Raw genomic sequence first — 23,640 nt, 5'->3', positions numbered from 1 at the left:
TGCTTGTAAAATAAATAAATACATCACTCAATATTAAAAATGTGCCCAAAAAGATGTTCAGTGTTAAATATGAAATTTCCAATACCACTTTATACCTTGCTTTTACCAATTATTACCTGTTTATAATATTCACAGTTGCAATTCAGTTTGGAAAAAGATGATACCCGTGATGGCCACTAGATGGTAGTGAAGTAGAAGAACAACCATTGTCAGTCCAATAACAGGTAATGTACTAAATAAGACAAACCTAATAATGCCCATGCCTTTTTCCATAACTTCACACATCTGACCGTAAATGTGTAAGCAAAGATTTGACAACCATAATATGCAAACATCACCCATAAAGAACAACAACCTTTAAAAGAGTAAACAGGACTGAATGGCTGTGATATGGGACTGATGCAAGCCAGAGGTGAGTACCAGGATGACGACAGTTCAGCACCACAGACGGAAATAGCTGAAAAGAAAAACTACAACTCTCTAAGTCGTCAGTGCTTGCGTAAATGTGATTTGAAAAAAAGCATTGCACGGCCTTTTTGTACTTGTGCGTCTGTGTGTGTGTGTGGGGGGGGGGGGGTTCTACTCGGCTGCCACGGTAACCTGCATCACTGTAACCATAGCGATGGAGGAATAAGGGGGATGCTGGGGGGTCTTTCTGGAACAAGGTAAGCATCCTCTATGAGCATCCCTGGCTCCAAATGTCTTCACAGATGTTGTTGATTTGAACATTTGAATGAAGACACATGGTTTAAGCTTCTGATTCACTGCACAGCTACTCAGTCTGTCAAATTAAACTAAAAACATCAGCATCATATACCAGTCATAACATAAGAGTTCATTTCCAATGCATTATTTTTCTGGGAAAGCCAAAATGAATCATCTGCCTATATCTACAAATATCTTATCTGCTTTCTCTTCTCTTCTATACTATCTCTTCTTTAGTCATAGGCCTCCTCCATAGGCCCTTTCCAGGCACCTCAAATCTATTCTTCAACCAATATATTCACTCTGCCTCTTCTGTAAAATTTGGAAACTTATATTTATTTATATTTAAAGTCCTAAGCTCTGGAACACTCTGCTCCTCAAGTCCAAATCACCCTCTGTGAAGTATTTGAAGTCTTGTATAAAATCCTAGTTTAATTCTCACCTCCAGTTTACACCGATTAAGTTGTGTGGTTCTATGTTTTTTATTATGATATTATCAATAATGATTTACTTGCTTGGTTTAATGTTTGTACTGCTTCATTTGCATTTATTCGATTTGACTAGTTTTATTATTTTAAACAGGGACTAGTAGTGTTGAATAGAGCTTTATTTTGATTCATATGCACTGGTTTGTATTGTGCAGCACTTTGGAATCTAGTATTGTTTATGAAATGCGCTATATAAACAAATGGTTTGAAGGAACCATTAAATTTTCGCCTGCCATCCAGAAGCCATTTTAAATTTGAAAGTACTGGCTTGAGGCACTAAGCATAAGGATGTCAGCAAGTAAACAAGGGCAGGGCAGTTTCGCTCCAAAATTCCTCCCTTTAGGGCTGGACTTAGTTAACTCTGAGTAGGATAAATTCCAAGATGTCTCAAGCCAATTACATCAAATTGAAAATGACTTCTGGAAGGGAGCTGAAAAGTCGTGATTGCAAAAACAGCGTCCAAATGAAGCCCACTGAAACCTTCCCTACATTCAGCAGCACAGAGACTCAGAAATGCAGCCACTCAGTAATCTAACCCAAAACTTTCTGGCAATGAGGCTGCAGCACAAACCACATCTTACCTATGAACATCAGCTGTACCAGATGCACTCATTTAATCATATTAGTTTTTGTCCATTCCAAAGAGTGTCATTTTCAGAAAGAACTTTGGAAAAACTGCATAAAACATAACTGCATATCACATTTTAACAATAAAATGCATGTAGAGCCCATCTCCTTACCCGTTTCATCCTGTTCTTTTTCTCATAATCTATAATCAAATGACATGAAACAGTACACTAAGATATGAGGAATATGAAAAATTGCGTTGGGAACAGATCTATCTTCAAGAGTGCTTTTCATATCAGGAGAGTGATTACTACACTGACTTTAAAAACAACTGCGCAGCCTCCACAAAGAAGACAGGATAGATAAATCACTACACTAATGCAAGCCACTGTTCCAGCCCTGTCTGTGTATCTCTTATTTTCTAATCAGTTACGCGCAGGGGTAGGCCAAGGTACTCCTGAGAACACTGTAGGGATCATTGACCTACATGTCAGTATGGTGTAAACAGGCTATTATTAGTACCTTAGTGATGCCAACACTTCTTAAGTAGGGGTGAAAAGTACACATTCATTTTTGGGGTAATTGCATATTTTTATATAGCGTGTAAACTTCAAGGCACTCAAAGCACTTTATGTCAAGGAACCACTCACCCATTCACATTCCAGTGTACACAGACACTGGGGGCAAAGTGGGCTAAATGTCTTGACCGAGGACACAATGACAGCATTCATCTTTGGAAGCTGGAATTTCAATGCCAACCTGTAGAGTGTCACTGAATTTGACCACTCAACCACTGATGTTTTGTCGAGAGCGGGATTCAAACCACCAACTTTCAAATCAGTGGACAAACACGTTACCAACTGAGCTACTGTCACCCTGCAGCCTTATTACAAAATTACAAGAGCATGTACTTGCTCTTGTTATTGAGTAAAATTCTTCCCCTTTAATTGTACTTAATTACATTCATCACTGCTCTGAACACCTACTTCATTCTGTTTAAAGACAACTTTGATACATTTCATATGGTGGTATTTATTCATCCCTTTTACTTTCACACAAGTACAATTTTAGCAACACTTGTAACTGGGTAATTTTAACCATGAAACTGCACACTAACTTTAGTACAAATGTGCAGTACTATTTCCATCACTGGCAGTTACATGCACACCAAAATTGGATTATTATCTGATTTCTGCACCTATGTTTATTTAAATGATATGAACACCTCAAAAAGTGAGTAATCAGAGGGACCATGGTTGATGTAGCAGTTTACATGCCATTTTAATAAGATAAGATAAGACAAGATAAGATATGGCTTTATTAGTCCCACAGTGGGGAAATTAAAATGCAATAAAACAAGATAATAGATAATAGCTTAAAATAATTTAAAAATAAACTTTAAAAAAAAACCTAAAATAGACTCTAATGTAACACAAGTGCAGCATATAAACAGAATAAATCTCAGTAAAGTGACTTCAGTGACTTCAGTAGATTTACATGGTAATACTTGTAAAAAATCTCAGAAGCAGAAGTAGTCGGTAATCCTACATACTTTAGTTTAGAAAATACTACAACAACATGACATAATTATTTAAAAGAATATGGGTTTGCAATTATGGACTTACAAGAGGTGAAATCTGTAATTTATTTTAGCATTGTGAAAATGGGCCGGCTAACATCTACAGTGATAACAGTCTTGTTTTGCATAAGCCAAATTCAACCGAGCTTAAGCTTTCCCAAATTGTGCTATTTATGACAAGGCAGACAAATCCAGTGTGAGGATTTAATGGTAGAAATTGGCATGGCAAAAGTACCTCATTCCTGTCTGGACAACTGAATCTTTACATTATGATCATTACAATATGAACGAGGGCCCAAAGTGTGCCCTAGAAAAGTTTTCACTCATTTTCATCTTATGAATTTTTATTTTATTAGGGGCCACAGCTGACTGGAGCTTTCCATCAATTTTGGAAGATGTCAGGCTGGAGTAACAGGGCTAGCTCTGAAAGATCCTCTCTTACTTTTTTACTCTTGAGTGGACCACTTCTCTGCCCTCCTTTATTTATAAGAAGCCAAAAGTTGTATCAAGTGCAATTTAGTTTTAAGTTTGGACTACGTATGTACTTACTACTTAATTCACATAAATTCAACTCTCAGCTTGATTATAAAACTTCAGTGCTGTCTCAACTGTGAAAAATACCAAATGTACAGTTTGAAAAGTTTATAGAGAAGAAAAGGTAAAACTGAACAAGATGTGGCCTTGAGTGACATAGCAATATTTCTGCAATTTAATCCACATTCTTTGTATGGCAAGTCAATGCAAAAAACTTTCTACTTTTACAAAGAATTATATAATGTAAGATCCAGACAAAATGAACAACCATTTAAAATAATTTTCACTGAGAATATTTATAAAGTTGTAGTTTGACGAGCATCGAATAAAATGAGGATAGATCAGCAGCATCTAATTGGTCAAAAGTAAACCATATGTCAAAGTCTACAGCGCTATTTTTCTTAAAACAGTTGTTATTGTAATTATTTGCCTTTTGGCGTCCCTCTACACAGTCGACTTTCCATTACTTAATTACTTTTCCCAGTTAATTATTCTACTTCATAACTCAACAGCTGCTTACAATAAACATGACCAGAAAAGCAACACATTTGAGAAAACCCAAAAATCCCATGTAGGCTTGTAAACAACAACAGTCTACAATGCCTGGCTTTGTTTCTGTTGCCCACACTGGTTTTCTCACACTCTTTTCACAACATGTATATATATTTTTCTATCATTAGGCCTAATTCAAACTAGATAGTCTTACAATATCTGTAATTGTGAGTCAATTGCATGCTATGTGTTTAGATGTGCCCACAGATAGTAGAGACATTCGAAGATGTCAAATTGTTATTTTTGGTGTTTTTAGAAGCAGACTTGTGGTTCTAATTGGGAGTTTAGGTTGAGGTTGAGGTTACATACTGACAGGTTTGCCAACTGACATGCAGCTCAAGAAAACCTCAGTGGTCCTTAATAGCTGTGTAACCACTTTGTGCCTGAAGGCTTTTTCATATCTCAACCATCTCAAACAAAACACAAAATCTGTAGGAAAACATTATTTTTAGGTCCAAAACCCAAATCTGTGTTTCATTTTCCTGTCGTTCACACCAGATTTCCTCTAGAATCTTTCAGAATGTAAATACAGGAAATGACAAGCATGCCAACATCTGCACCACTGATTTGGTGTAGACATAAAACTGCAGCTTTAGCACAAGAACTGCTCTTATAATATTACAAAGACCACATCTAATTTTACAAATGGGCATACCACAATGCAGAACCAAAGTTATACCAAATATTAATTTATTATAATTCCTTGACTGTGAAGTTAGGCAATGCAGTTAAAATTAAGCTACTTTCGTTAGTCATGAAACAGACACACTCCCTACAGAAGCCTACATAAACCAATGCCACGTGCTATGAGCAAGAATCCCTGTCGAATCGATGCCTCCACCAAAAGCATTCTACAGTTTACAGTAAGCAAACATCTGAAGATCCAGCCACAATACCACATCTAGGACACCGTTTAAACAACTGTAATGTCTCTACAGAGTCCACACAAAAAAACAAAAAACAAAAGGAAGACCTATATGCCAACACAAACTGTCTGGAGCTGCTTATTGCTCCCTCTGAGATGCATAATTTACAAAGGTTTAAAGCATCCCAGAGCTCTCCCCCACAGAACCACTATTCCATTGCGCTTTACATGCGAGCAGCAGCCAAGCATGGCACAATGCCTGACCCTCTCCATAAACATACTCACGGACTGCGCATGTAAACTATTCTACCGTCTCTCTCTCTCTCCACTCTTCCTCTCTCTTCTCCCTATCTCTCTCCTCTTTCTCCTCCTTTCTCCACACACAGAGAAGCCCCTATCTCACGTTCCCACAAGCGGACACGCGCGTTTGGATCAACTGCGTGGAGCTGCAGCGTCCACGGTATCTCCAGGGAATAAGACGTACTTTATTTTTGTTTATCGCTCATCTTTTTCTGTTTTGTTGTGGTTAAGAGTTGATAAAACAGGTCGCGCGCTCCTTTTGTTCCAAGGGTGAATCGAGGCGACAAGTTTTGAACCGTGTTTTGAGCTTTACGCACGAGAGAAAAACGTCTTCAAAGTAACAATCTGGGGTCGCTATGATTTTGTTGTACATTAAGAGTGTCTGTATTTTTGTGGGAAAGAACAAGCCACGTTTTTGAGAGATCCTCTGTGTGACGTACGAGCGCCTTTTTTTCTCTTGAGCGCACAAACGTGTTCCTCGCTTCTTCTTCTTCTTCTTTTTTTTTTTTTTTTACACTTTGAAGCGAGCTATCTGGTAAAATGGACGCGCGTGGTTTGTATTATTAAGACACTTGGATATACGGAATACTGCTGTTGCCAAATCCCAAAAGAAGCTCTGCTGTCCCCGTCATCATCCTTTTCACTCCGGTATGACAGCTCCACGGAAGTAGTCTTCAAAGTGGAAGATGAATGCTTTCTCCAATCCCCCAGGTTCCAGGCTCATCCCTAGCCCATGTCTAATGGCACAGTGACCGTGGACAGTCGATTCTATAAAAGGTAAGAGCTGTCATTTCTAAGTAACTTTTCTCTCTGAATATATTATCATGTTTCGTGTCTTTTTTCATGCAGGCTGCAGAACAGTTCTTCTATAATTAACTGTATTTCCATAGTAACGCTAGGTGTTAAAAGGAGGTCAAAGGTCATCTTCATAATGTACAACACTTTGCATTAAATTCGTCTGGTCTTCTACACTTTACATGGCACTGCTCTGATACACTGAGTAAAAATGAGCTGTCATCTCTGCCAATCACATTACACACAATTAGATTGAGGCTTAATTTCAACTAATCCCCAATCACACTTCTGCTTCTAACTACAAAGTCCCAACGGTAGGTCATTTTACACCAAGGACAAAGATGGGGTGTAGTACAGACAACTGCCTAATTCATTAAACAGGCTGTGCAGGGATTGTGTTACACTGTACATATTTCTGTTACATATTTCACATTTTCCCCAAAGCTGCAGATGTCCAGTTGAAGCATGATCATGGAACTTGCTGTTGTAAAGATGCACTGAATCTTAATTTGGACAATAGTGTACAAAAGATAGTGGGGTTATTTATCCTCAAGTAAGATGCATTGTAACAGGCATGAAAGTGACTGCCTCAGGCTTATGGCAGCCTGCTCAGAGTCTGCAATGAAAAAAAATGATTTGAGCTAATCAAATAAGCAACCATGAGCGTGCCTAAAGATGCAGTTCCATAAACAGAATAGTGCATTAATAACCCAGTCCATTTTATTGCACCACAAAGTTTTCTGTCAATTTCAGAAAGTGTGACTACTTGGTTTTATATGGCCAACTTTATTCTGTGCCAGCGGGATAGTTACACGAAGGTCAATTGGCAAAGAATATACAGTATAAGTTACAATGCACACAAGGGGGCATTCAGTGTGTAGAAAACCCACATATAAAGTGTAGCCTAGATTGAAATAAGATTATGTTTGTACTTTTGTTTTGTAAAATTTTATGATGTGAAGAACCAGTTATAACATAATTGAAAAGAAAACCTCAAGGTGAGAATTACTACAGCTGTATCACAAAAGAAAAACTATGCTAATGAAAATGCTACAGTGAATCCCATAGCTGCTGTAAAGGTGACGTGGGGCAGGTTGGGACAGTGTGTGCTTGGAGATGTGCTCTGAGTGGGTGAGTGGGTGAAGGGTGACTGACTGACAACGGCAATGTAGAGAAAACACAATGAGTCATTTTCACCGCCATCAACAAGGGATATGCACTCTCCACCGAGCACACGCCGTCTGCCGCGCTCCTCTGATGATTCAATTAAAAGTCCTATTCTCCCGAGCCTCTAGGAATTTGTCATGGCTGGCAACCGTGCTGATTAAGTGTGAGGGACGTTAAGATAAATAAGGAAGTGGCGCTATGTTTATTAGCACAAACAAAACAAAAACAGATAGAAGATAGTGGAGTTATAGAGAGATGGACTTGAGAAATTATGAAGTATATGGTGGGCAAGTAGGGGAATGACTTAAAGGTGGACTATGTAACTTTTCTGGTGGAGGATACACCACATGCTTGTCTCCATGGAGATGATATCGCTTAGCTTAGAGTGTTAAACAATAGGGCATTAACCTTGAATCTCGATGAGGCAAGCAGATTTTACCACAAAGCTAAGTTGCAGGTCAGATCTGTGGAGAGGCAAGCCTGCTCACAGTAAGAATGCATCATGTTTATAGCAACTGAATAAATGCAGCTACACAAGATAAATCTTTATAATGTTATACAGTGAAACATTCCAGACTAACATCAGTCGACACAAGCATCAGAAAAGTTACATTATACTGTCCAGATAAGATGACTCACCCTTTACCACAAGTCTGAAAGTAAATCTCCATCTTTTCTTAGACATTGGATCAGTATTTTTCTGTGATCTTAGGTTGTTTTATTTTTTCTCACCCACATCATATTGTGCTTTTCTGCGAGGCTAATGCAGTGTTTGATGGGGTGTAATAGCACCAGTGATTCTTTTATAAGAGTTTGAGTAAGACATTATCAATTAAATGGCTGTAAATGCATTAAATTATCATAATATAGCAACAGAGCTTATATCCCAGTCAAGAGGTTGGGCCTGTCTTTCAATAGTCTGCAGGAACAGTAAACACTGATGACCCAAAAACAACAGTACCACTTTTTGTAATGTATCTGTGCTCTTAATAATTATAATATGCTATAATTGGACACGTTATGTAAGCTACAATTAAGACTGGATTGAGATAATAGTCACTTCAACGTTAATTTTGGGTAAAACTTGTAAAATGTGGTCATCAAAATCATCCATGTTTTATTCTTTAGTAAACTGAATAGAGTGGATATATTGCAAACCGAAGACAGGGGCAGTAGCTTCTCTCATGTTATTCTGATACAATAGTTCATCCATAGCTTCTAGTGTGTGGGCGAGCGAGACAGCTGCAGGACCCTCTCTCCACAACTGACCTGACCTTTGAACTCGTGCAAAAGAAAAAGAGAATTCCACTTCAAGAATCAGCCGCATAAACTCAAAGACAAGGTTAATATGCAAAAGTAAGAGCACAAAGTAATGAAACAGTTTGTACTTTGTTTCATGCCATATGAACAACTAAAGAGTGTAACATGCTGTACATTATTCATGAGTTCAAGTAAAGATAGTGTAAAGCTTACATAACATAAAACTATTGTGTGATGTGCCCCCCCAATGCATCATTTCACGCATCCACAGAATAGTTATTGAAATTCTATAGGACACAGTTAAGTGTGAAGCGTAACTGAATGCAATCTGTTCTTTAGACTAGAGAAAAATACCGATAATACATTTTTATTACAAGTACAACAGGAAAAACTGTCCATTTATAATAAGGTTACTGGATGCAAAATGTGTATTTGCTTGATTTGGCCTGTCAGTTCCTCTTGTTGTATTATTCAGACAACATAAAAAGGATTGTAAGAATATCTTTAAAAATGGTATTGAGCTGTCAGCAATGAAATAAGTACTACATATTTTTCAGCTTGGATCAGGACAGGAAGTAAGTTTTTCTTTTTTTTGTCTCAAAGAGGTAAACAGTACCTTTGAGTACCTTTGTCCAGTCAAAAGTACTCAGTGATTTCAGAGAATAATTGAAGTATTGTTGGGGTGGCTTGTATATGTATAGTATATTACCCTTAGCTTTAGTTTTGTCCATTCTGTAACATTTCTCATTTATATTAATCATATTTTGCTACACCAACTTTTTAGTGTTTGTCTGAATCACAATTCCAATACTCTGCCAATGCCATTATCCCAAAAACACACATTTATGTTAATATGCTCTAAACCATTGTCTCGGCATATTCTGTAACCTCATATTTTAAACCAGGGCCATCTACTTTTGCTCAATTTGACATTGCAGTGAGAGCGCATGGTAATGCTCAAGATTGGTCCAGACTTTAAGCATGAGTTATCCAAGGACAGATAAAAAAATCACATACTGTTCATGAACCTTTTAGGCATATAGTTAAAATTAGAGTTAGTAGTCAGTTGGTGAGTCATACGCCTGCTGTGTTGAGGGTCCTTCTCTAGATTTACTCATAGAGCTTGTGTTATGTTATGGCAGGTGACCTTAACGCGAGTGGCAACGAAGAGTGGGGGGTTGTCTGCCTTCTGATATTCAGCTGCCGCTCGGAAATGCTAGCATAATCCATCGATCACTGCAAACTATTTCCCCAATAACATATTTCTCTAGTTACCACAACTTAATATTACACTGATTTTCAACTAGTCATTTTGGCCAATTGAATTTTCCTTCCTGCTGTATTTTACTCATTCATTCAATAAAGTTATACTCATGCTTTTAGTTAGGATTGTCAAATATACACTTATAATAATTAATACTAAAACTAGTATCAAACCTATACACATTTTAAGTAATGAATACTGAAATAAATCACATCAGCAGGGTACAATTAGATCTTTTCTGAATATTTTTAGAATAAATCTGAAAGTAGTAAATCTGAAGCAGTATCAGTATAAAAATGAGGATTATGGTATCAAATATCAATCCTTTTGCTTAATCAAGTTTGACATATTTGTATTGTGATGACACTGTTTCCAGTTTGATCAATGTCCATAGATAATCACTTTTAAGATAACTTTATATCTTAAAGCCAGACATGTAGGCTAAATGTAAACTATTGCACCAAACCACCACAACTACCATGTATTATGGCACGTTAAATGTTAAAACACAAATTTGTTAGAAACTTTGTAAAAAGACTTGTCACAGTGACAAGAACAAAAAGTAAAAAGTATAACTTTCTCTTTTGTTTTCATGGAGTGACCAAGGACAGTTCATTGAAGAAATTTATAGCTCTGATCTTCTGAGTCCAAAAAAAAAAAAAAAAAAGTGTATCTGGGTTTTGTTCGACTCTTCAAAGCGCCGCCTCCATTCTTCTTCTCAAGTGCCGCTGGCTGTCCTCAGTTTCCAACTCTCCCTCCTTCTTTGGAGATTGCCTTTCGCACCTCTGCCACCCATGTTCCTGCGCGGAGAAATTGTGAAGATGCAATGTAATTATCACTTGTATGTGTTAATTTGTGTTACAACATGATGGATTTTCTCTCTTCACCTCCGTGCACTCTTCTAACCATCCCCCTTCTTTCATTTACATCTACGCACAACACCTGTGATAACATGTGTTAATGAGATGCCATTGTATTCCATAGAACGAGACGGTGCCCACGCATTCTTTCACTTATGATTAGAATTTGGTATTGTTCAAATATGTAGGTGATGCCTGTTTCCGTGTGATCCTTGTGTACTCCAGTGCCAGCCCAGGGACAAAAATGGCACAGAAATTTCATTAAAGTAGGACTAAACACTTAAACCCAGTCCACAGCCACAGTCCAAATGAGCTGTAAAACTGGGCAGCCCGGATTACAGGGGAGAGTGAGGGGAGTCGTGAGCTTGAATTATACTTCATACACCATCCCTGCAGGTGTGTGTCTGATTGAGCTTCTCGTGACATCAGAGGAGCGCAATGTCACAGAGGCAGCACACACCACAAAGCTCCAAATTAACCTTGTTTGCACTGAAATAATGAAAAATTGGCAAGGAACCGTAGAAAATTCTCCTAAAATGGAATGTACACAGTTTAGTGTTTAGTCCCTCATTAAAGACCTTACAAACGAAATTATAGTCAACCAGGTATGGCTCCTCTCAATAGTGTAAGTGAGCAACGTAGAGTGGGGTGGGGTGTATGTCTTCCAATGTTCAGCTGCTACTTGGAAATGCTAGCAAAGAATAATTTTACATTCAGTATTTTGTAAATGTTCTGTTTGAGACTAAAGCACACAGAGTAATGGGTGGGTTTCAGCTTCAAGAACGCCATACTCCCAGATAGGGGTTAGATCATGGTATTTCCCTTAGTATATCCAAAACTTACCAACTAATTGACCTGTCGTCCAGCTACATCACATATTGACCTACAGAATGTTGTGAAATCCAGCCTTACTGTCCTGCCCTGGATGAAGATATTTGTAGAAAGTAACAAAATGCTATAACTCCTGTTGTGCACTTTTTTCCTTTACATCTCCTCAATAAAACCTGATTTATCTTTTGTAGTTCACACTGACCCACATGTCAAATACACAGCTGGTTGTTGCCATAGTAACTCGTAGTGTCACCCAGAAGCGGCACGTGTTGTTGCTATAGGGATCCAGCAGTGACGTATCTTCTCTATAGATAAGGCTTACAAAAAAAAAAAAGGACAATTTACACCCCTTGTAACTGAGCTGAGGATTTCAAACCTATTACACACTGGTAAACGCATTAAGCAGGAGCGTTCAAATAGAGTAACAGTTCTAATGCAAGAGGACTGGATAATTGTTATAATGGTGCAGGGATAAACAACAGACAGTTTAGGTATTATGATGATCACAAGGTGCACTATGTAACATTCTTGGTGGGGGTCCTTCACCTCTTTGTATCCATGGAGTTGCAATTTGTTATGGCTGGAATATTCTACAGTATGATTTTAAACCTATATCTGTAGCTTCTTATGGTCAGAAATACATTGCACATGTACTCCTACTGTAATTGTGGTCACCTCTCCACAGATCTGACTATGTATTTTAATGTCATACTGTGGAACATTGTATCTAGGCAAAGCAATAACAGCTCCATAAAGATGAGCCGGCAGGTACCCTACACCAGGAAAGCTACACAGTGCACCTTTAAACAAAGAAGAGGGAAAATAATTTAAGAGAGTATACTACGGCTAAACAATTTTAGTATCGAAATTTAAAAGAAAACTGAACTGCAAAATTTGAGAATCATGTTTGTAGAGGTTTAAATACAGAGCAGGTTTTACACAAAAGAGCCAATGGAGACAGATTATTGTTCACTGGCTGTGTTATAGATCAGGTGTGATTAGCTATTAACCTTTCATTTGCTGTGGTCAATGCACACACAGGGCACAGTGAGGAGCCGTGGGGCTTTCTGATTGGACGGTTGATGTCCCCTGTTGTAGGAGAACAGCATGTCGCTTTCTTCATCCACTGCTCCACTTGTTCTTGTTCTTCAGACTTGTAAAACCAACACATGGTCTTGGCTTGGGTTTCTGCGTGTCTCTTCTGTGTTGGCATGAGAAAATATTGAAAAATAAAAGACTGAGATTTTGCCAAACATGTAACCAAAGCGATGATGCCTAATCCACTTGTTTCTACTCTCCTCAGAAAGAAGGTTGAGCATTTGATTCCAGGTTTCCTTCAATATCTCATATATGAATGCCATTTTTGGAAATAAGTGATGAGTTATTCCTTTAAGTATATAGTTTGCTGTGTCAATAATGTGACAAACTGGACACTATTTGGCATATCCTACAAATGACTCATGACAACTGGTAACTGGGCTGTTTCCCACTTTTGACTTGAAAAAAATGCCCTGGAATGCTGCTTGTACATAAACTGTACGCTAAAAAAATGTAAATACAAAATTTCTGGAATTAGACATATTGTTTACTAGTTAAATCATCTGGAACATCCTGGAAGTTGGACTCGCAAAGGTCAAATGAGAAATAACCCACCTACCAGCTGCCTGGAACGCAGCAATAGTTAGAGATATACCAGTTATCCAAAAAGCAACCTTACTAGGGATGTTTCAGTGGGGCAGTAAATTAGAAACAAAACTTGTAAACAAAGGTTAAAATAACATTTTACCTCCTTGGAATCAGCAAATAATGTAGAATGGTTGGAGTAATAAAATACATTTAAGACTAAAAGGTTGTTTTATAAAGTTAAGAAGAAACAAAATAATACAAGAAAGAAGAAAAAAAGAACAGAAACAGAATTTGTCACAATTAAATAAATAAAAGAACTGCATTCACTTTATGTCCTGCTTAAACATTCTTTAGACAACATCTTTTATAATATAGTTCTCAGTGGAGTTTGAGTTTTTACCTCTTATTTCCTCGAATCTTGTCCAGTTCTGTAGGATATACCTCCTCCTCCACTTGACAGAATGTGTGGGCTAGTGTTTGACGCGCTGCAAGAGAGATAGTCCTTGTGTGATTCACCATCTGTCTGAAAGCCTACTTACCGCATTGGTAAAAAAAAAAAATTGAGATGAAAAACATATTACAAAATTTAACTAGAGGTGGGCAATAGTGATTATCTGTTATTTTCTCAATCTGTCTAAATATGTGCCAAACTATGTCTGACTTGCTTGTTCAGGCATTGCATTAGTTAAAGGTGCACTACGTGACATTTCTAGTAGAGGGTTCACTACCTGCTTGTCTCCATGGAGTCAAGTTACAAGTTAACAAAATAAACCTTACTTCGGTCATGTTTTTAAGGTATTCTTGAACAAAAAAAATCACCTATCATTAAAAAAACGCCAAATAATGGATATATGTAATGCCATACTGTGTAACATTGTAGGCATCGAGTCATACATTTAGTAGAAAGTAATATGAACTAGGTAAAGGAAACTCAAAATTATTCAGGGTACCAACCGGAATACATTAAGGGGGCAGAGAGAGATCAGAGAAAGAGGAATAACATGGGTCAGTAGTGTGTTTTCATTCCCATGCTAAATTGGCGTCATCCTCCCATACACAAACACTCTGGATTGCAAACATGCAGCTAAAAAAAATTCTACCTCGCCGCGACCTCACTGTGGATGTACTACTAATTACAAGCTTGACAGTGCATTACGGTCAATAATAAATACCTACTATTATCACTGCAATCAAGGGGAATAGGGATTCAACAATAGCAAACGTTTCCTCGCAATCTGGTTATAAAGAAAATATGTTATCAGCAAATCAGACAGTTTAAATCAGACAGTTTGTATTTATTCCTCAAATCGACTAATGTGTCTACTGACTGAGAATGTTCACATGCTTATTGATCAGAATATAATCATCTGCAGTGTTTTCTTAAACTGTGGTACAAGTACAATGGTGGTACACAAGCTTCTTCTGGTGGTCTAGCATATAATTTAATTCACATCTTATCCTCATTTTGCTTCATTCTTGTATAGAAGTACTGTAGGTATGGGGTAATCCTGTTTCAGACTGTTTAGACCTGGTTTGTATCAGGCAGTACTTGGAAGGTCAAATATTTGGTGGTATTTGGCATGAAAAGTTTCACAACCATTAGTCTGCTCTATGTGCTCATTTTACTGCCAATGATTTACTGGTCATTTTGTTAGTCTGTAAAATTCTATGTTGATAAAATCTAACTCTAGCTCTGCCTCTTTGTTTTTCCTTCAAGTTCAAGTTTATTTTTGGTATAATATCATACCAAAAATAAACTTGAACTTGAAGGAGAGACAAAGAGCGTATCTCTCAGTGTTTGAGTTGTCAATAATAACTACTACTGCTTTCAAAATGAGTGGAAAGTTGGCTAAAAAAATATTTCAACAACCACCATTTTGCACAGTGGAACAAAACAAAGCAAGATGCATTGTACTTGGAGACATCTGAGACCACATGAACAATGCTGATTTGATTTCTTTAATCTTACAGCTCTAACAGCGGCACACAACACAATACTACTTTTTTACTTGAATTGCATTGTAGCAGCAAAGCAATATGGGATATATGGGAATACCACTCATTTCTAGTTATGTTGCGATGATTGCATTATGTGTGGTTGGATGTTTAACTAATTAGATCTGATGGAAGATATGTTGTGGTGTGTGTTCTGGAACATACTAACTGTGACATAGGTCTTGTGTATTATATTGGAAAACCGATTGTCCAAGTTAGCAGTGTACCAGCTGGAATTATAGTTGGTTGATATACTTGATCCCTTGAGGTCACTTTTAGATTTTTGTGCTCTTCTGGGATTTTCAAGAGCAAATGTGGTCTAATAAATCCTCTTAGCGCTAAACGGGACAATGTTAATGTGCATGTGAGACCAGATTAACAGCCATTTGGACCCAAAATGAGGGCCTCCCAAATATAAGCCAGTGTTTGTTTAAAGCGCCCATGCTTTTAATAACTATTAATAGCAGTTAGTGCAGCTGGTGAGCCATCAAACAGATTTCAATGTTATGTCAGAGATGCCTCTCTGCATTTCAAAGGTTATACCCACAGACATATAATTGAAGTCATTATTAATATTTGAAACAATGTACATTAGAAGAATTAATGAGATATTGCTGCTTTGCCAGGAATATGCGACAGTATGGCATTATATGTATCTATCTCCATAAAGACAAACAGGTAACACCGCAAGGTCAAGTTATAGTTCAGATCTGATGAGCCCACTATCTGGAGGAATTTGTTTCTTGAAGGTATTTTTGGACAACAAAAACACTTACATATAATTTAAATCACAATTATTTGAAACGTCGATTAGATGAGATAATATTGTGAAGATATTATCGTGCTGTCTGGAATAATCTACAGTATGGTATTAAATGTATTTATATCATCTATCAGGTAAGTTTTTGAACAGTAAAAACTTGTAATTGAATAAATCCAAAATACCCAGAGGCAATTCATTTAAACAATAATTATTTGCAACTATGTAGATCAGATTAGCTATTTTTTTTTACCTTTTTTTTTTTGTAATTGACTGGAGCAATGATTGAAATCACAATGCAAATTTGATAAATTGCCATGCCTTACACACTATAAGGTTTCATTGCAAATACAAGTGTAGACATGTGCGTCATTCCCATCTGTTACCATCTTGTTTTTCTGTAAATATCACAGCCTGAAGATGTTAAAAAAGTGAGTGTAGGAGTAAACATTATTATTATTATCCACTGTGATATACACTTTACTGTCCCTTAGGCTCTCAACTGTACATAATCCTGAACTTTATCTGCACTCACATGAATCACTGTATACTTTCTTTTATCAAATGCCTCAACAATGTGTGACTGACTTCTCCGTCTGTAAAAGGGAAAAAAAAAAGATTTTCAAAAACGATTTTGTTGTATGGCAGCCCTGGGTGAAACAAGGCAAATGTGTGATCTCAAGTGTGATCTCAAGAACTAGTTCAGTGCTGATGGAAGATAGGAGCACTTTCAATGTTAAGTAGTGTTTAAAGAAGATACTGGCTGACAATGCAAAATGCCTAATATGCTTGTGAGGAATCATTGCAGAATTTAAAAAAAGAAACAGTGCAGTAAATTGGGGCACACAATATTACATAAAGATGCAATATTTCAATAAAGATAATTATTATTGGGACAGCAATACTATTGCAATATTTTAATGTACTTTTTGATGCAATAAGTTTAGCAAATTTAAAAAAATAACACTGAAACAAAAACTTAACATAGACTATATACCAAGACCAAACAGGCTTAGAAGTGACGTGGACGAGTGGTAAAATGTTTTCACTCTTTGGTCCAGTTGACAGAATAAAGTTTTCTTTTGTGATGGTACTTCCCTGGACAACTAAGGACCGTGCAGACAGGACATGAGTGCCGCTATGTGGAGAGCAGACTGAATGCAGTCAGGCCAGGAAGAAGGGTAGCACGTTGCCTTGAAGTTTGTGTGAAGTTTATGAATGTAAATTAGCATTGTAGGTTTACCACATTGAAGTGATAATAACATTATGTCCAAGAGACCTAATCCTTTTGGAGTCAGATCACGACAGCACTAGCCTGGCCTCTTCACTTTGTAAAATGAAGCAAAGGTTCTACTTGGGGGAAAAGGACATTTCAAGTTGTGTGATCTAAAGTGCCTCTCAGTGTAAACCGCTCCTGTTGAAAAATCCAACTGGAGCGCGAGCAGCAGCTCCTCACAAAGGTGACAAACCTGTGCTCTTCCCGGCACCACAGCAGTGTGCTCTTGTCGCTTGTCTTGTCTTGCTGCTCACCACATTCTGTCTGCACGGGCCTTTGAGGGATTACATACTAAACCGTAAATGTGACTTTTTACTGTTAAATATCTCAAAATATATAAATTCTTGTAATATGAGGAACTTTGTGTTGTTCCAGTATATGTATTTTCTTGCTATATTGCTGACTGCATTAGCCAACATTGGTATCAGCATAACATTTGTATTATTGTGATATATTGTGCAGCCTTACAGTAAATGGTAAAATGTTTTGTCTTTGTAGGTGAAACATGACAGCAGCAGCAGGGGTACTGACTGGACTGGCCAAACTTAAACGCCAAGACTCGTGTCGGTCTCAACATCGACCGCTCTCAGCTGCTTTGGGAGGTCCTGCCCCAGAGCAGGCTCCCAGGTAAAACAAGGCTAAGATGACATGAAAGAAATGTACATAGATTTAATGATTATCAGACCCTTTTCTTGTTAGTAAGAAAAAATCACAACATTTATCAATTTAATTTATCAATTTAAAATCCACAAAAGGTATCTTGTTTTGTCTTAATTTTTTTGCGATTTATTATATAATTATTGACATTTATTTAAGTTGTTCTATGTAAATAATTCTAGTGGGGGTCCGCTACATTCTAGTCTCCTTGAATATGCTATTGCTTTGTCTTACGTTGTTCCACAATATGGCATTATACTTATCTATCTTGTATTTATTCATTTACAGGTGCATTTACAGCTGCATGCATTCTTACACTGTGAGCAGGGTCGCCACTCCACTGAATTCATCTGGTACCTGTCCTGATTACGTCATCTACTTGACTCCATTGACACAGATGAATTTAATGCCCTATTGTGGAACATTCTAGGTACAGAAAAAAACATTTCAAGTGAGAAAGAAGGTGGTGGAATCTCTATCATAAAATTTACAAAGTGCAACTTTAATAACTGATCATTTACTTGTAGTATTCCAACTTCATCAAATTCACTTTTAGTACTATATGGAAGACAAATTGTTTATGTAGACGAGGAAATAGCCATGGGTATAACAACAGAAGCAGAAAACATAATTTAAGTTTTCATATTCAGTGTGATTTGCATAATGCACAAACACAGCCTAATTTGACAGTGATCATCACAAAATCACAGCCAAAATATCAATGAATATGTGGTGTCTTAAAATTCATTTTGTCTCTGTCTGTACCTTTGTAGAAAGAGGAAGCGCAGAACAGATGTTGTAATTGTTCGGGGACGACTACGGCTGTACTCTGCCTCTGGGTTTTTTCTGCTTTTGGGACTGGTTATTCTGGCAGTAGGGATCGGCATGGCAACGCTTGGTTACTGGCCCCATGGCGACAGAACGGAAGCATCCAAAACAGTATCAGGAGAAAGGACCAAGCCAGAGAGAGCCCCAGCATCTGCCAACAAAGAGATATATGAAGTAAAAACCAATGTATCGAAAGGAGGTGGAGTCAATTCAACCAGCACTGATCATGAAGGTATGAATTGTTGTGGAGATAAAATAGAAATTAGTTTTACCATTGTGCAGAAATAAGACAAAACTAGTTTAATCTGTAAAAGTCACCTAAATCAACAAAACATATAGTGCCAAAACAACAAGACAATATTTTGTAATATGTAAAAGCATGTCCTGACCCAATAAGTCGTGATCAGCTCCTTCTATTGGCCGTTGGTGTAAATTACTTAAATATCTCAAGTGGGGAGAAAAATGGCTCTTCTTCACTCATAAAACAGAAAAGCAAGTGTATATACAACTAGAGCAATGGTTTTGAAAGTTGTACTTAAATTTTAGTTAGATTTTGGATAACCAAATGATTTTTGTATTTTCAATTTTTTTTCTGTCAATAAAATGACGTAGGTGGGTTGTGTTTTTCTTTTTTTTCTTTTTTCTTTTTTTTTTTTTTTTTTACTGTAAAACTGTTTCTAATTGGCCAAGGACAGAGCCAGTGATACCTGCAGCAGGATCTGGAAAGTAGACTGAGACAGAAAAATCAATTTGGCCAAAATATAACTTAAGCGATTATGCTATGAGGCCAGTGATGTAAGATTAATTCATTTGTACATGGTCCCTGATAAACAAATAAGAAATAAAGAAAGAAAGAACCGTAAAACAAATGTTCCTTATTTCTTACCTAATTCCTCATTGTTGTTTTGCTCTTAGAAACCTCAAAGCAGAGAGCTGGCCTTCTGACCCGCTTCCTGGAGCAGCATCGTCATTCTGAGAGGATGAAGATGTTCGGACCCTTCACCATGGGCATTGGGATATTTATCTTCATATGTGCAAATGCCATTCTCCATGAAAACAGAGACAGAGAAACAAAGGTAGAATACATTTACACTGAATACATTGAAACACATCAGTCAACAAAATAAGTTTTTAATATTTCTTCTCGCTCCTATTTTTTGCTCTGTACAAAAATCGTGGCACAGAGGGGTTATTCATATTCATCACGTCTCCATATCTACTGCACAGATCCACTTCCTTCCACCCTTATCCCTCCAATTTTCCTCTGATCGTATTTTCCTGCTCTTGTGCCCTCTCCTCCTCCATCTTGATTTGATTAACGCTTTCCTGCATTCTTATCTACTCTCCAGGTAATGCAAATGAGAAGCCAACTCTCTAAGTGAGCCGCATATGTAGTCCCATATGAGACCATCCAGAGCATGTAATTTATGGAGATAATGAATTTTTCTGCAAGTCTTTCTAATCAAATCTAATAATGTCATTAAAACAAATAGACCAATGATGATGCCCTGAAGTCTGCATTCAAGAGTAACATGACGCTCATCAAATTGGCAAATATTGTGCTAAAAGCTATAACAACTGTGTAGTAGCAATGTAAATGAACTGCTTACTACATATATTTATACCCCTGAAAAGCTAACAGTTAAATAGATAGACTCAATTTTGATACTACAGAATAAACTTGATACTCAATACCGATTCTGATACTTTGAAGGCTCTTTTTTAAATTGTAATTTTAAACACAAAATAATCATATTTGTTTATTATGTCATGTGGCTTTAAACTAATTCTGATAAAACTCAAGCTGAAATTGTCCAGGAAAGGTCAACTTTGATCCAGTTATGTGACTTCTTTTCAGTATCGATATTTGCGTAATCTAGCTTTGATACTAGTTTTAGTATTGATTAATATCTGATTTTCAGTACTTTTAGCACACATACATAATACAACACACACAATGATAAAAGTTACTAGCAAAAGTAATAAAGTAATATCAAAGTAAAAAGTACCAGGAAAAAGACACTGAAAATTGTTTAAACTCTGGGTGTGTGGGCCCCTAACACTATGACAGAGTACAGACACTTACATTATAATATTACTCATATACCTGTGCAGAAACGCTGCATATTCCCTTTACATAAATCATGAATAAAATATTGTGCCTCCACACCTGACTGTTGTCTCTCCCTCAGATCATCCACATGAGGGACATGTACTCCACCGTCATCGACATCCATCGCCTACGGCAAAAAGAGCAGAAGCAGCAGCTGCACAGAAACAGTGTCTACACACGAGAGACCTTCAGCGATAACATCAGCCTGGCCCGCACCTCGCTACTCGGCTTCACATCCAGGTCCGCAGCGGGTTCCGCTGAGGAGGAGGAGGGGCTGCTTGGGGAGGAAGAGCAGGCCAGACTGGACTGTAGTTTTGCTGGGCTCCTGGCTCCGCTCTATAAGGACAGACCCTTTTATAACCCAGGGTTGGGGCTGGCACATGCAGATTCTGTGCGGCACCAGTGGTCTATGGACGGAGATGGGGAGAGGGGCGGGCACCACGCTCGATCCATCGTGACCTCCTCCATCTCTGCCTTCACTCTGCCTGTGATCAAACTTAACAACTGTGTCATTGATGAGCCAGAGATGGAGGCTATAACAGAGGACGACAGAGGGGAGCGCGGGGATGAACGGTCACAACCTTTGACCTCTATGGAGTCATTAGCTGTCCCGGTGGCTACTGTTGCTAAGGCGTCCAAACCTCCAGGTCTACATCGCAGCAACTCTGCCTCCTCTTCCTCCCACCATTCGTCTGCCTCCACCCTATCTCCCGCCCCCTCGTCTACCTCAGGCTGCTGGCTCTCTCCTGGCGCGGCCCGCAGCGACTTTGGCTCGAACTCCTCTTTGCACATGCTCAGTAGCCACTCCAAATCTCTGGACCTGGAGCGCAGGCCGAGCATGCTCAGCGTGCACCAAGAGCAGAGGAAGCACCCGAGCTGGCCACGCCTTGACCGTAGCAACAGTAGCCGCAGCTGCAACAGCGCCTCCAGAGGCAGCAGTAAGGGTTACACGCGGTTGGAAGACAGGGAGGATCACAACGAGCGCTTGTTGGACGATTCAGCTGCCATAGCAGCACGGCGCGATTATAGCAAACGGGAAAAACTCCTCATGATATCCAGGTCCCATAACAATCTAAGTTTTGAACATGATGAGTTTAACAACAGTACACTAAAGAGAGGCAGCTCCGAGACGCGATTCTGAATCATGGACTAACGAACTCATGAGAACAAAGGTTTTTATTTAGAGGTGCTGATTTGTAGCTAACCTGGCTTGTGAAATGGCAGATAAAGATGAAAGTGGTCAGCAAATACGATGCCTTCAGAAAAGATGGCACAGCCTGGCCATCTAAGCCCATTACTCAGATGTATGGTGCGTTCACACTTGCACAATCACCAAATCAAAACTGGGAAACCACTGGGACTAAACCTGGACTTGATCAGGAATAAACCTGAACTAAAACAAGACGAAACCAACTCTACACCAGGACTCAAATTGGGCTAAAACCAAGACCCGACAAGGCCAAGTGTGAACGCAATTGTGATGGGAAGGTAATATGACTTTCCAGTTGAGTCTAGATGCAGTTTGGAATTGTTTACAAGGCTATTGATTAAATGTCAAATGCTACTTACCTACAGGTACGCTTGGCGCAAATTATGTGAGAAAATCTTGTTACAGGATCAGTGAATGTTATTGGTGTGTGTTGCTGGTCTCCAGATTGTAGTAGACTTCATTACTGTATCGATGAGAGGAGTTGGTAATATGTCAGAAAGTACTGTAACTGTCCATGTATGTGCAGACTAATTAGACTTACTCAGGATATGATGGTTCATTTTTATACTGTTTTCATGGACCTATACACAGTTGTATTAAATATAGCTTATATGGGTATTTTGAGTAGGATGAAAGCTGTTTGTACATTTCAGTGTAATACCAGCAATCCCAAGCAGTTATAGCAAATTTGATGTGGAAAGACATTTACTTAGCTGGAGCTGTTAAGACACACAGATTTTTTTTTCTTCCATAAAAATACTTTATTTTACAAACCACAGCCACTTTAGTTCAGTTTGTCAGCTCCTATCGTGTCCTGTCACATCTGCAATTGCAATTAGTAGCCTTTTTCCGTGCTATTTTTACCACATGGCATAAACAGGACTGTCTTGTTATTCAAACGTGACATAAAGCGTGGTGTGTGTGTTCCCACGCAACACAACAGGTGCACCGCGGCAGTCGGCAGCAGCTCTTTTAAGAAGCGGGAACCTCGCCGGAAAGCCTCATTAGTGGTTCCTATGAGTCCATGTACAGTTTTATCTTGTCTAAAAATAAACTGTATTTTCGATGAAACTGTTGCCTTCTGACTATGCTGATTTCTATCTAGAGGACGCAGGCTGTTCTACAAACATTGGTTTGAGATAAAGTATGTCTTATTTTCAGCTCTTTTAAAATGATGTTACTTTAATCCATGTTACATTTTAACAAGAAAAGCCTTGTGTTTGTGCAAGTCTAAATATAGAAGGTTGCATCAGGAAGGGCATCTGATGTAATAATCCTGACAGTAAAGCACTGATTAGCACTAGGGAGACCAATCTGGCAACCCCTGTTGAGTATTTAAATTTACCATGGTCCAAACACAAGCTGAATAAAAAAATGCATTGGTACAATTAAACTTCAAGCTGTTTGC

At 38.1% G+C, this 23,640-nt stretch overlaps 1 protein-coding gene across 1 annotated transcript; it reads left to right on the top strand.

Annotated features, from left to right (window-relative positions):
* The first annotated feature begins 5,668 nt into the window (after window positions 1-5,668).
* On the top strand, window positions 5,669-23,300 carry tmem200a (transmembrane protein 200A). Its single transcript, XM_055232268.1, has 5 exons — window positions 5,669-6,367; window positions 17,923-18,051; window positions 18,855-19,141; window positions 19,825-19,985; window positions 21,102-23,300. The coding sequence occupies exons 2-5, from the start codon at window positions 17,930-17,932 to the stop codon at window positions 22,161-22,163; spliced, it is 1,632 nt and encodes a 543-aa protein (XP_055088243.1). The 5' UTR covers window positions 5,669-6,367; window positions 17,923-17,929; the 3' UTR covers window positions 22,164-23,300.
* Window positions 23,301-23,640: the final 340 nt, after the last annotated feature.

The sequence above is a fragment of the Periophthalmus magnuspinnatus genome, chromosome 24, assembly GCF_009829125.3.
Source record: "Periophthalmus magnuspinnatus isolate fPerMag1 chromosome 24, fPerMag1.2.pri, whole genome shotgun sequence".
Lineage (NCBI taxonomy): Eukaryota > Metazoa > Chordata > Actinopteri > Gobiiformes > Gobiidae > Periophthalmus > Periophthalmus magnuspinnatus.
This window is presented reverse-complemented; position numbering and strand designations above follow the sequence as displayed.